This window comes from Molothrus ater, chromosome 14 (assembly GCF_012460135.2).
Source record: "Molothrus ater isolate BHLD 08-10-18 breed brown headed cowbird chromosome 14, BPBGC_Mater_1.1, whole genome shotgun sequence".
Taxonomy (NCBI): domain Eukaryota; kingdom Metazoa; phylum Chordata; class Aves; order Passeriformes; family Icteridae; genus Molothrus; species Molothrus ater.
The window spans coordinates 4,471,295-4,484,222 of record NC_050491.2 but is presented as its reverse complement, the minus strand read 5'-3'; the positions used below and the strand labels follow the sequence as shown (position 1 = coordinate 4,484,222).

At 46.7% G+C, this 12,928-nt stretch overlaps 1 protein-coding gene across 4 annotated transcripts in view; it reads right to left on the bottom strand.

Annotated features, from left to right (window-relative positions):
- ZMYM3 (zinc finger MYM-type containing 3) overlaps positions 1 to 12,928 on the bottom strand; it is a 31,933-nt gene that overhangs the window by 14,908 nt on the left and 4,097 nt on the right. For 3 of the 4 annotated variants that reach the window (XM_036402427.2, XM_054516383.1, XM_036402428.2), the window contains exons 2-9: positions 6,358 to 7,248; positions 5,483 to 5,526; positions 5,012 to 5,084; positions 3,931 to 4,222; positions 3,334 to 3,511; positions 2,753 to 2,965; positions 2,018 to 2,168; positions 1,421 to 1,536 (exon numbers count right to left, since the gene is read on the bottom strand). In XM_036402427.2, the coding sequence (XP_036258320.1) occupies positions 1,421 to 1,536; positions 2,018 to 2,168; positions 2,753 to 2,965; positions 3,334 to 3,511; positions 3,931 to 4,222; positions 5,012 to 5,084; positions 5,483 to 5,526; positions 6,358 to 7,234 (1,944 nt within the window). In that variant the 5' untranslated portion in view covers positions 7,235 to 7,248. Of the gene's footprint in view, positions 1 to 1,420; positions 1,537 to 2,017; positions 2,169 to 2,752; positions 2,966 to 3,333; positions 3,512 to 3,930; positions 4,223 to 5,011; positions 5,085 to 5,482; positions 5,527 to 6,357; positions 11,524 to 12,928 lie in introns of those variants that run through there. The other variant, XM_036402429.2, reaches the window with a different exon arrangement.

Sequence of the window (12,928 nt, the reverse complement as noted above, 5' to 3'; positions counted from 1 at the left end):
GAGTGGAGGGAGGGGATTCTGCCCCTCTGCTCCACTCTGGTCAGACCCCACCTGCAGTGCTGCCTCCAGCTCTGGGGTCCCCAGCACAGGAAGGACATGGAGCTCTTGGAGCGAGTCCAGAGGAGGGCCATAAAAATGATCAGAGGGTTGGAATAGTTCTCCTGTCAAGAAAGGCTGAATTGGGATTATTCAGCTTGGAGAAGGCTCTGGGGACACCAATACTTAAAAGGGAGCTTGTAAGCAAGATGGGATACACATTTTAGCGGGGCCTGCTGCAACAGGACAAGGGGTAATAGTTTTAACCTAAAAGAGAGCATATTGAGATTAGGTATTTTTTTTTTCCAACGTAGGTGGCAAAACACAGGTAGGTGCCCTAACCCTGGAAATATTCAAGATCAGATTGGACAGGGCTCTGAGCAACCTGATCTAGTTGAAGATGTCCCTGCTCACTGCAGGGGAGGCTGGCCCAGATGAGATCTAAAGGTCCCCTTCAACCCAAACTGTTCTATGATTCTAGTCTTATGAAATCTACAATGCTAAAAGCTCTATAGCTACACTACTCACACTTTTTGTGACCTTAGTGAAGGATTACAATCAAGGATTTATAAAAAACCCAAACAAACAAACAGAAAGAAACAAAAAGAAGCCCACCAAAACCCCCAACCAACCAAATGCCTCCACCCCCTCCACCAAAAAAAAAAAAAAAAGCCCCAAACAAATCAAATCTCAAAATGAAATGCTCCAACTGCTAGGTTAGAGGTAACTAACTCTTACCTCTAGATTTTCTATGTTTTCTCAGTTGCCCAAGACTTGTCCTGGCCTGAGTTTCTCAGGTCTTCCTGGCTGTTACTTTGTTCTTTGACAACTGTACAAAACTAATATTCTTGAAATTGCCTATGAATACCACAAACATCTCACATATGCTGAAACTTAACATCAGAAGATTAAAAATCACCAGTCAAGCCTTTGAGGATTATTAAACAACAGGTATCCAGGCCTGCTACTTATAAATTTTTAGATAATACATCCTGAAGACTTATGTTCTCAGTGACACCTGGCTGAGAGGGCAGCTCCGCCCCTCTCCATGCAGCTATCAGGTGTGCACTTGTGCTTTCCTGGTTTACTTGTGCACTTGCTTGTGCTCTCTTAAGGCCACTCTATCTCAAACAGCACAGCTCTGCACTGCCCTCCTGCTGGGCATAACCTGATAGGCAGGAGTGAATTGCAGCCCACCTTATCCCAGTGGAGGGTGGGGGAGATAGGGCCAGGACTGGGATTTGAGCAATCACAGTCACTGCAACTCCTGTGCTCCAGAAGAGACTTTCTTAGGAGCCCTCCCTGAGGAGCTCAAGGAAGGTGGAGCCTCTATTTAGTGTCATGAGCTCTATGGCCCAGCCCAGCATGAGGAATACTTCAGTACCTGGAATTTGGTCCAGCAGCTGGGGCTGCAGAACTGGTAGACAACCCGGTCTGTCTTGTTGTAATAGCAGGGTTCAGATAAACTCTTTCTGCAGAAGCTGCAGGGTCTAGGGGGACCTGATGAAACAGACAGGAATTGGTGAGGGCAGCAGCACAGGATGTGGGACTGGATTCTGAGGCTGGCATGCAAGCTCACTCGTCCTCAGTCTGACAAACTATTATCACAAAGCAAGGGACAAGAACAGCAGGAAACTAAGAGCAGCAGATTCTGCTAGGACAGAAATGTTAACCAGATGGAGAGCAGAGTGGTTCAGAAAAGTGACCCTGGCTCTATAGGAATTTGGACAAAACAGGCTGCAACACTTGTCCCACTCCAGGACACCCCAGTACCCCATGTAATGGGAAGGGCAATGCCAGCACAATCCAGCACTACACCTGCTCCCTGCATTCATTCTCAAGAACAGCAATGTACACTACTCTCTGTATTAAGATGTCTACATGCTGCAAGGGCTCCTCCATCTGCACTTCCAGCAATAAACAATACCAAGGAAAGAATTAAGTGGAGAGGTGATGATTCCCTCTACACAGGTGCTCTTACCAACTAAGCCTGACTGCTTCACTTTGTGGGAGGTAGTGCAGCAAATGGAGCAGAACAGGCCCATCTTGCCACTGCGATCCACGTTGGGCAGCATGTCAAAGTTCTTGCACAGCGTCTTGCACCACATGCAGGGGTAGACCCGAGTGTTCTTCTGCAAAAACAGAGCAGAACAGAGCTTCCAGGAGACCATCACAGCTGGCAAGGTCCAGCTCTCACATCCCACCCCACTGCTGTAACCACTACAGGACTGCTCTCCTGCAGTGACCACCTGATGCCAGGGACAGGCTCACAGTCTGCAGATTCAGGTGGTGGTAGCAAAAAAAGCTGCCTTTGGCAGTTCAACCTCTCATTTCAAGGGTAGCCTGGCAGGAAGACAGAGTTTGGCAACCCCTCCCAAGACACTTAAGTGAAGACTGCTCAGGTGACAGAGGAACATACCCAGCCTAGCCTTAGGGAGACATCCAGAAGCCATTCCATGCTAATTGCATATACCACTGTCACTCTACCATCAGTTAATGGACCTTCTGGTCCATGGTGGGCCCCATGCAGATAAAATCAATTCTGTTTACCTGCTTCAGAGTTTCCCCACAGCAGTCTTTTAACTGCTTTGTCAGCAATCAAAGACCAAGGGGATTCAAGTCACCTGCTATTTAATAAAATGCCCTGTGCCACACCAAGCAAAGTTACTGTGTGCCCACAGATAACCCCCCACCCAAGGCAGCTGCCCTCACCCACCTTCTTGTAACTGTTGAGACACGCAGAGTTGCAAAAGCGTTTTTGCTGGCCTTCATGGAAGAGGTACTCCAGGGGCATGCCCTTGTTGTAGATATAAAGTCCACAGTAGTCACAGCAGTTTGTTTTCAGCCCCTTGGTGGCCCGGAACTTGGTGAAGCAGGCGTCGCTGCAGATGCGGTGAACCACGTTCCCATTGCTGACCTCGTGCTGGATCTGCAGAGACATCACTGCTGTCACTCCCAAACCACCACAGGCCTCCTTCCAGTGCAGCTGTACCACTACAAGCACAGCCCTTGGGATAACAGGCACTAAAACTGGGAAATGCCATACTGGAAGCTGGTGTGGACTCGCTGTGGCCTCCCTTGCCAAAAGTCAGAGGAGCAACTGTGAGAGCAGAGTGGCAGGAAGCAGTGAGCCTCAGGCAAGGAAAAGCTTGAGAGTGAGCCTAAGCCAGCTATGGGGCTGAGGCCTCACTCCACAGGAAAGAAAACCTGGCAAATGCCCTGGTCTTGATCAAGACTAAGTGCTGTGAGTCATAAGCACTTCCTCCAGGACATGGGAAGGACAAGAGATTTGTTTACCTCGCCAGGTTTGTGGCAAACACTGCAGCGGCTGGTGTCCGAGGCATCTGCAGACTGAGGTGCTGGTCTGTGCTGCTGGGCCTCGTAGAGGGAAAGGCAGACAGAGGTGCAGAACTCATGGAAAGAGCCACCTGAACCAATCTGGGCAACCACAGAGTCCTTGGTGTTCCAGATCTCCCTGGGGATCAGGAGGGGATGGGTTAGTGCAGGGACATGTGTGTCCTGCCACAAAGGGATAGGATGGCTCACTGTAATGTACAGGACTTTCTGATGTTCCAAAAAGTTGGCAAGAACTGTCTCACAGCAGCTTCTGTCCTGGCCCAGGGGAGAGGTGTCTGAAGACAGAGCATGCAGGAGATTGTTTTGAGGGGAATATGGGGCACTAAGTCTGGGGACAGGCAGGGAAAGTAAGAATGTGAAGAGGGTGTAGGGAGCATGGGATAGGCAGTGAAAGAATACATAGGGCAGCAGCTGGCAGTGGGCAGGAATGATGTGGCTGAACGAGGGCCACAGGAAGGGGACTGGCAGGAGAGCTGTGGAGCAGTTGAGTGGGGTCACAAGCACGGGAGTGCTGAGGAGAGGGGAATGAACACACACTTTTTGCAGAAGGTGCATATCTTCTTGCCAGGTGGTTTTTTTGAGAAGGTGGTGAGACAGGAGCTGGAGCAGAAGAGCTGAGGAAGGCCTTTTCTCTGGTAGGCAGTCTGGCCCTTCTGCAGCGGGGTCCGGCAGTTGGCACACGTCATCTTGGTGAAGGAGGAGCGGGCGGCTCGCTGCGCCATCTGAGCGCGCAGCGACATCCGCGTGGAGCGCCGCGTCCGGAAAGGGACGAAATCCTCGTCGTTGGGATCATCCACCATCGCATCAGAGTCTTCATCAGACACTGGAACTGCAGAGCAGCAGAGGAAGATCAGAAACCCCTCGTTAGGAAGTGAGAAACTCTGCTGTGAGACACACGCTGGGATTTTCTGAGTCACCTTTCTAGAGTCCCTCTATGTACTTTGTTCCTGTCTCGGTGGAATGATAAAGGGATCCTTAAAAGAAATTCTGTTGTAACTGGAGATGAATCAAGAGGTGTTTAAACACACCAGGCTTAAATACAATTCCTGTCTAGGAAGTCATGATATGCCAAGGTTGAGCAGAAGCCCAAAGTGTGAACATCTACCCTGTAAGAACTGTTAGACTGGAAAGGGAATGTGTTAATCACCAGATTCTAGCACAGGCAGGCAATAAAGGAGCAACACACAAATACTAAGGAATGGCAGGGTGGCATTCAATATCTCAAAGAATAGACACTTCACTCCAGGAAAATCTCCAAAATGCAAGCTTCCTTCAGACAGCCTGCTCTCATAGAGAGAATGGAAGGAAGTTCCTGGGTGAGGAGATGGAAAATGGATTTCCTGGGAACACTCCTCTAGTCTCATCCTGTAACTTAGTGCTTGGTGCCCACACAGCACTGTAAAAATACTACAACACTCTCTGTTTTGACCTAAGTGCCCTGAGAAAGCAAGGCAAATACCCCAGGATGAAGACTTGTGGACCTGTCCTGGGCAGAAGGGAAGTCTGGATGAAAATTCCAGAGTTCCCACTGTACTCACACCATGAACTATCTGCCCACAATGGATCTGGACCATTCTCTCTGGCTGAAAACAGGGATTGGCCAACCCCAGTTACTCACTGCTCTCTGAGGAGTTCACAGTCTCAGGCCTGACAGTTTCTGATCTTCTGGGTCGTTCGCTTCTTTTCTGCTCCTAGAAGACATTCAGAAAATAGTTAGGCTAACTAGCAGCTAGGACAACCACGGATAAATATCCCAGATTATGGTGAAGTTCCAACTTCTGGGATTTGGTTTCCCAATACCTAGGCTGAAAATGGATAAAACTCCATGGATACCTGATCAGAGCTGGCAAGACAGAGGAGAGAGGGGAGTAGGCTTATGAGAATGACATTTCAGCTGAGGGTAGCAGGGACACACTGAAGCCACATTACAGCATAGTGGCAGTGCACAGGGATCATTCTGTCACAGGAGTCATGCAAACTCCTCTCCAGAGGGCTGACACAACAGCCAGTGTCCCTCACAGAGTCTGACAACAGCCAGCCATGCTCTGTGCTCCTGTACCATACATACTTGACTGCATTCTCCTCTCACCTTCTCAGCCGGCAGCTCGCTTCCCTTCCCAGACAGGCTTTCTCCTGAAACAGAAACACAGAACAAGCTTGCATCTAACATCTTGGCTTTCCTCCAGTAGAAGAGCACAGGTGTTCTCCAAATGCAGTCACCCTTTGGGTCAGTCAGCACAGGAAGCCTCAGCCTGTTCTGGCTACCAAGTACAGTTCTGATGGTGGAAGGTTCCTAAACCCACCACCTGTAGTTGCAGATCCAAACACAGACTGGAGGAGCCCTGTAAGGGGGAGACCTCCCTGCATAGGGGAGGCAGGCTGGGTGGGCAGTTACCTCCAACTGCTTCTGACAAGACTGAGCATCTCCTGGGGATGGCCAGCCTGGGCAGAGGAACTCTGCCTATTGGAAACACCTGCTGCTGACCCTCAGTTCCAGCAAAGACTCCAGCGATGGAGAGCGTGAGCTCTCTGAGCTGCAAACTCAAAGAGCACAAAGCCCCCTTGGTGACATTCAGTACTGTGCTACTTGCACACAGTGCCATCTTCGACCATCACTGTCTCATTCTTGGCTACTGTCTACAATTGATAACAGTTATTGGAAGAGTTGAGATGTTTCAAATAAAAAAAGCTGTGGCTGATGTGCAGCCATAGCTTTACTGGGGAAGCTCCTTGCTTCCACAAGCATCAAAAATCAGTTAAAGCCATGAAAGCCAGAGCAGGAGCTTGTGCACACCGGAACATTATTCCCTTTACACAAGAGGCTTTGCCCAAATCTAGACCATCAGAGGGTTGGCTACTTCCATAGCAGGGGATGAGCTGGAATGCAGAGCAGACTCCAGCAGTGTGTAGCTGCATGACCTCCTGAGCAAAAAGAAGCCAGGATCTGCTGAACCAACAACTTACCTGCTGGTGGTAAGGCTTCCTGTGCTTTGAGTGCACTGTTTTCTTTAAGTGAGTTCTTCCCATTATCATCCCCTTCCTCTGCCCAGGTTTTCTCCACAGGCTCAGGGGGCAAAGCTGCAGTTCTGTTGTCTGGGCTCAGCTGCACCTCTGCCTCCCCTGCCAGCCCTTCCCTCTGCAAGGGTGAGCTTTTCCTTGGTGCCTTTAACTTCATCTTCTTTGTTTGTTTAAGACTGAGTTGGGGTGGGGGCACTGTGGGACTTGAGGACTGTGCTGTGGTTTCTTCCTTGGCCAGGGCACTGCTGAGATCCCTGGAGTCAGGGACAGGTTGTTGGGGTGATTCAGGGGTATTGTCACCAGACAGTGCAGGAATAGCAGCAGCACCATCTTCCTTTACATCCCCAGAACAATTTTTTGGTGCATCCTCCCCTTCTTTCCCTGTTTCTGGACCAACAGCTTCTCTAGACAGGGCAGAGGAGTCTGCTGGTCCACCCTCCACGTCCTGGGAAGGTTGTGCCTTACACAGCCCATCCAGACCCTCTGGTTTATCCACCAAGTCAGAGGTTTTACCCAAATCATCCCTGACACCGGGTTTCTCCAGCATATCCAAGACACCAGGTTTATCTAGAACACAGTCATTTGATTTATTTAGTTCAGACATGCTGTCTGCTTTCACTACAAGGTCCAAGTCCTCATCTGCAGTCATCTGCTTGGATTGATCCCAGCCAGGGGGCTGAAGAACTGAAACTTCCTGGGTAGAAGCTGTTTGGGAGCCCAGGAGATCTTCACCAAACTCCATGTCAGCAGGGAGATCACCAATGAGCGGTTTGTCAGGCAAGGACAGGGGGTCCAGAGATCCTGAAAATTCACTGGAATCCATTTAGAAGATGGCAACTGGAAATGAGAGAGAGAGACTTGCAAGTTAATGAAAAGCAGTCTAACACAGAACATGAACTGTCCACTCTTCTGAACACTGCTGGAGTAAACCAAGGCCCAGGAATGCTGCCAGGCCATAACCAGGACACCAGCAGGTGAATCACCTCTACTTGTGAGGGTACAAAAGTCAGCAGCAGGATGCAGTAGTTTGGTATAATAGTCCTTTGGGAGCTCTACAGCCCTCACACACCTCACCACAGCACAGCCAAGAAACTTGTTTATGCTAAATGACACACTGGGGTATCAGAGCACCAATTCAGGAGGCTCCACACCAATGTTCTGCGCCAATATCCCCAGCCCTGCCTTCTTCTCTCTCCAAATAATACAGTCTGTCCTTTCTCCTCATCTGTTCTTATGGAGCTAACACATTTTTAATTTTTAAAATACCTTTTTTCTCTTAAACATAGAGGTAGAAATAACTCCTTTCAAGCCCCGAACTGTGTCTTAACAAGATACAGGATGACAACATGCATTAATCTTGTCAGAGGACAGATATAAACAATGTTACAGTATAACTACAGCTACTGCATAGCCCCAAAACTACATAGGCTAATATTCAGACATGGAACAACTGGAAAAGCTTAAGTTAGAACTAGGAGGAGTTCTGGAGAGTGGCAAGAAGAAAGGTGGTAAAGCTCTGATGTTAAAAGCAGTCATAAGAAGAACAAGTAGCAAGATAGACACAAGCAGGCAATGAGGAGTCAGGAAAAAAGACCAGTGTGACTTTGCAGGGCAAAACCAGTGACTTGAACAGGAAGGTGTGATGCAGACTGCCAACCTCAGAGGGCAAGTTACAGCCCAGCTCCTCATGGTTGACATCATCATAAGACAGAAAGGTCAAGACTTAGAGATGAGGCAAGTAATATGGTCTAAAACTGAATTATACCCCCACAAGGAGATAATGGTTGACAAACCTGAAGAGGGAAAGGGAGAAGGAGCTGGAGTCTGCAAGTGGGAAGGCAGTGCAAGACTTGAAATAACATCATGTCCCCAAACAGGCTCTAAGTAGACACTACAAAAAATGCACTAGAATCAAATGACGTGGCAACAACCTAGCCCTTCCTATCAGAGTAATTCCAATTCTAAATTTAGCACTGTTTTAAGCCCTGAATGAGAAGACACTGTACTTTTGTTTATTTGGGTTTACAGTGGGCATAACTCATCTATATCAATAAAGGAGGAAGCCTGATTTAATTTCACTGATGATGACTGTTTAACTCTTTTTTCATATCCTTCCCTCTGAAAGGACAAGCAAATTTTCAATCACAAATTATTTGCTCAGAACTAAACAGAACATACTTGGACAGAGAAGGTACCCAGCCTCTAAAACTTAGATAAGCAGGAATTTAAAGAAATCATACCCAACAACTGGATTTCAAAGCCACCACCTCCTTATTTTATCTAAATACATAGTAATGTTTTCTGTTTCCTGGTGGTAGATAAAACACTGTTCCCACAATCCCAATCAGAAACTAAAGCAAATGTAATTTTTAGAAATGCTCAGCAAATTTCACCCCCAAAGATTTTGGTGTTTCTGTTCACTTTTAGTCACAAGACGAGACAAAACTTTTAGAAAAAGCCAATTCCAGAGCAATGCAGGATCTAATACATGTTTTAGGTTGGCTGACAGAAATAAGAACAAAGTGAAATAGAAACAAAGACATCTGAAAGAAAGGTCTTAAGGATTTGAAGAAGATGAGAACCCTTCCAAGATGATAAACAAGGGTTTTTTCCTGCTGTTCAGAATATGAGCAATGTCTCCTGCTCAAAGATATCCCCCACCCAGTTTCAGAGACAGAGAGCAGACCCTACAATAATAAGCAAAAAAAAACCCTCAAGGCTTCCAGATGAAGAAGGAAAATTTATTTATAGGTATACTTAACAGAGCTAACATACCCCTCAGAATGACCTCAGAGACTTTGCACAAGTTTGCAATGAACCACTAAGGTCCTAATGTAATTCCCACTTTCAGCTGCCTAGTCTTTGCTTGGTAGAAATAGACCCTGGAAACATTTGGAGCATAAGAAATCCATTTGGGCATTCCCTCCCAGAGCATAATGCAAGCAACAATCTACAAACTTGTCCTGTAACTCATGTTACAAGTGGACCAAAGGCATCTGGGTTAACAGAGTACACCTTAACACTGCTTTCAAACTTTGGGTGATACAACACAAGACAAAACTCTGACTTAATGGCAATGTGCATGACCAACAGAAGAGTCTGAAAGAGAAGAAGTATTCTGCAGATTGAGGCAACTCCAAACTATCAGGATGTGGCTGGAACAGACCCCTCTGCAGAGGCAAGGCTGCAGTAAGAGCACTGACTCACCCACATGCTCTGTTTGGAAGCACAGCCCCCTGTGCTCGAGGCCCTGTCCCCCCTCATCAGCTCTGTCTGAATCCTCCCAGCAGAGCAGCTCACACACTCTGGAGAAGGAACCAAAATTTCTTAGGATGTGCAAAGCTAAGGACTGCTGCAGTCAGTCCAATGAAAGAGCCATGTGCTTGAATATCCTGCTCCTATTCACACCAAGAATGGATACCTGGGGAGAGAGTGTAAGAAACACAACTAACAGGATGTTCCTCTTCAGCACATCCCCCAATCAATGACTCAGCTGCTGAAGAATCACACTTGGCTTGAGCTGCACTGACAATGTCCCTGTTAAGAGTCTGTACTGGGCAAATCCTCTGTGAATCTGCCTAATCCCACTTTGAACCAATTTATACTTTGGACCTCCTAAAATTCCAGTGATTTTAAGTCCTGCAGTTCAACATTCAGGTTTTAGAAGTATTTTTCTTTTGTTTATTTTCAACCTGCTGCATCGGAGCTCCAAAATGATACAGGGCAGATGAATGCCTACTCTTGATATATTTAAAAGAATCTGGAAAAGCTGATGGAGTTAAGAGTTGAGGCTGAACCTAAGGTGATGCTGACAAACAGTGTGAGTGGGAAAGCACAGAATGTCCCTGACAATGAATTCTTTATAGTGGCTTTCAACTACCAGCTGATAAGAATGAGGAAGGAGGCTCTCAAAATAGGAAAGAATGGTATTTTCCAGTTCTGTGGGTTGCTCTGAAATCAAACTCAACCTGAGGAAATTAGAGCTGCTCTGCTGCAGCAAGGTAAGAAGCTCTACTTCTGTCTGCCCCAGGCAGACAGATTTGTCTGGGCCTTCTGTTGAGCTTCACAGTGAGTTAAGCTGCAAACAGAGCATGCACTTTATCTCTGGTAAAGTCTTTTCGTCACTTTCCACAACAGAAACAGAATAGCTTATTGTTTCTGGCAGGTGCTGAAATGATCCACCACAAGTCATCACCTCTCTTATTCCAGGACCAGCTAATGCACAGCTCAGTCACTGGGGTTTGGTCACTGGTCCGCTCAAAATCTTCCTCTTTTCCAGCCACATCCTGGCAGCAAGGAGAGTACAGTGCAACAAACCAAGAGGAGGCAGTGTGCTGAAATCCTGCACCTAGCAGCACATATAACTGCTCCATTTGGGAACTCCTCACCTAGGAGTAAGTGCTACTCCCTGGAGTATCCAGTCAGAGATATATTCTTGGGAAGAACACGTTGAAGGGCAAAGTCTCTTGCACAACAGCCTGCAGCAGAATGCTTCTCAGGTAGCAAGTAAGCATTTCCAAAGGAGTGATGGGACAGCTGGGGGTCCTCTCCAGGTGTGCAGGACTGGCACAGAACACAACACTGATGGCCAAAGCCAGTACCTGTGACCACCAGACCTCCCCAGCTCTTCATGCCAAAGAGGGGCACGTGGGATCTTCTCTCAGGTCTGGAAGCTCAAAGTGCACCATCTCTGCCAGGACACTTAACCACATCCAAGTGACTACCTGGGACTTTATCCAGCTTATTAAAGACATCAGTGGTGCTGTAACTCAGGTAACCATTAGCAGGGGAATATGTGGCCTACCTACAGAAATGAGGATCTACCATCAAACATTTAATTAAAAACAGACAGCAAAAAAAAAAAAAAGCTGTTGTTACTCCCTCCTGATGAAGAGAACATCTCAGAAGTCTTTACAGCCCACAAAAAAATCCTACAGCCATGCAGTTACTGCTGTCCTCTAGCAAAGGAACAGGAATTGCTTGAGTATCTGTCCTGGACTTCTGTTCATGGATATGTATTCAGATTTTCAATACTTTTGAAGGCTGAAGGATTATCTTTTTCATTATTAGAGATAATGTGAAATACGAAAATAATTAATAACTACAAAAGACACTTAAATGAACATTTCAGCCACCTCCTATCTATATGGTCTGTAAGACCTAAGCAGATCTCTGGAAGAAGTTTCTATTTTTTTGTGCCAAATTTTTGAACCAACAGTAACACTCCACCTAGTATTTCTCAACAAAAATAGTGTCAATACACAGTTCAATTAATAAAACATTAAGAAAGTAATATCATGTCCTACCAGCATGGTCTCAGTCAACATATCTTCATCAACAATATTGTACTTTGAGTGGTGAGTACAGCAGAAGCCAGCTTCTCTGCTGTGACTTATCTGAGTTTATCTGGACAGCTGATAGCATTCTAAATCCAAGCACTGCAAACCTTTATTATGTATTGGCTAACTCACTTCAACCCAAATGAATTTACAAACAATCACCAGTAAATTAAGCACACTACTGTGGACCATGTTCCAGTCCAGTCAAAATTCTCCAGAAAGGAGCAGAAAGGATTTTGTTACTAATGTTTTTGGAGAGGCAGCTCTCTGAGCTGCAAACTCAAAGAGCACAAAGCCCCCTTGGTGGCATTCAGTACAGTGCTACTTGCTCACAGTGCCCTCTTAGACCATCACTGTCTCATTCTTGGCTACTGTCTACAATTGATAACAGTCATTGGAAGAGTTGAGATAGTTCAAATTAAAAAAAAAAAATAAAAATGACACAGTAACACAAGAATCCCACTGCTTTATGCATCATTGCCATCAAGCCATTGTTTAGAAAACACCCTTCAGTGCTAAACCTATTTTGTTCTCTGAAAAGAAACAGGGAGATGTGACCCATCTCAAAAAAATCACAAAGAAGATCTACAGCAGACAACTCCTTAGAGGTACAGACAGATGCACACAAGGATGCAAAAAGTTGGAAATCAAAGCTGGACAAGCTCATAAACACATGATTAAACAACTGACCATGGGATCTGTAAACCCTCTGTGACTTGGAGGTTTTACATGCAGTGACTCACTCCAAGTCAGCCACAGCTCCTGCAGATGCCACTGGTCAAGTCCTTGTGCTTTGCAGGCAGGGTTTGGCAAACATTGTCCCACCTCCAGATGTGTTACTGGTTCCCAATCAGCACAAACTGCAGCAGCTTTCACCACATCCCCTTCAGAACAGTCTCCACGTGTGACTGGGACTGTCCACACAACAGTAACTGGTACACAGGGAAAAAAGGGCCTTTCCAGAATTTCACCAGCAGCACTGAGACTCCAGCAATTGTTTTTTGATAGTCCCAAAGCCAGGAAAGGAGATCACCACTAGATTGTCCTACAGCAGGAGCCCCAGCTCAGGGCTGCAGGCCTCAAATGTATCACAACCACCCTGAACCCAGAAAGCCAAATCCTCCAGCACTGAGCAGCTGGTGCTACAGCACACAGCCATGAGTCTCCTGTAAATTCCT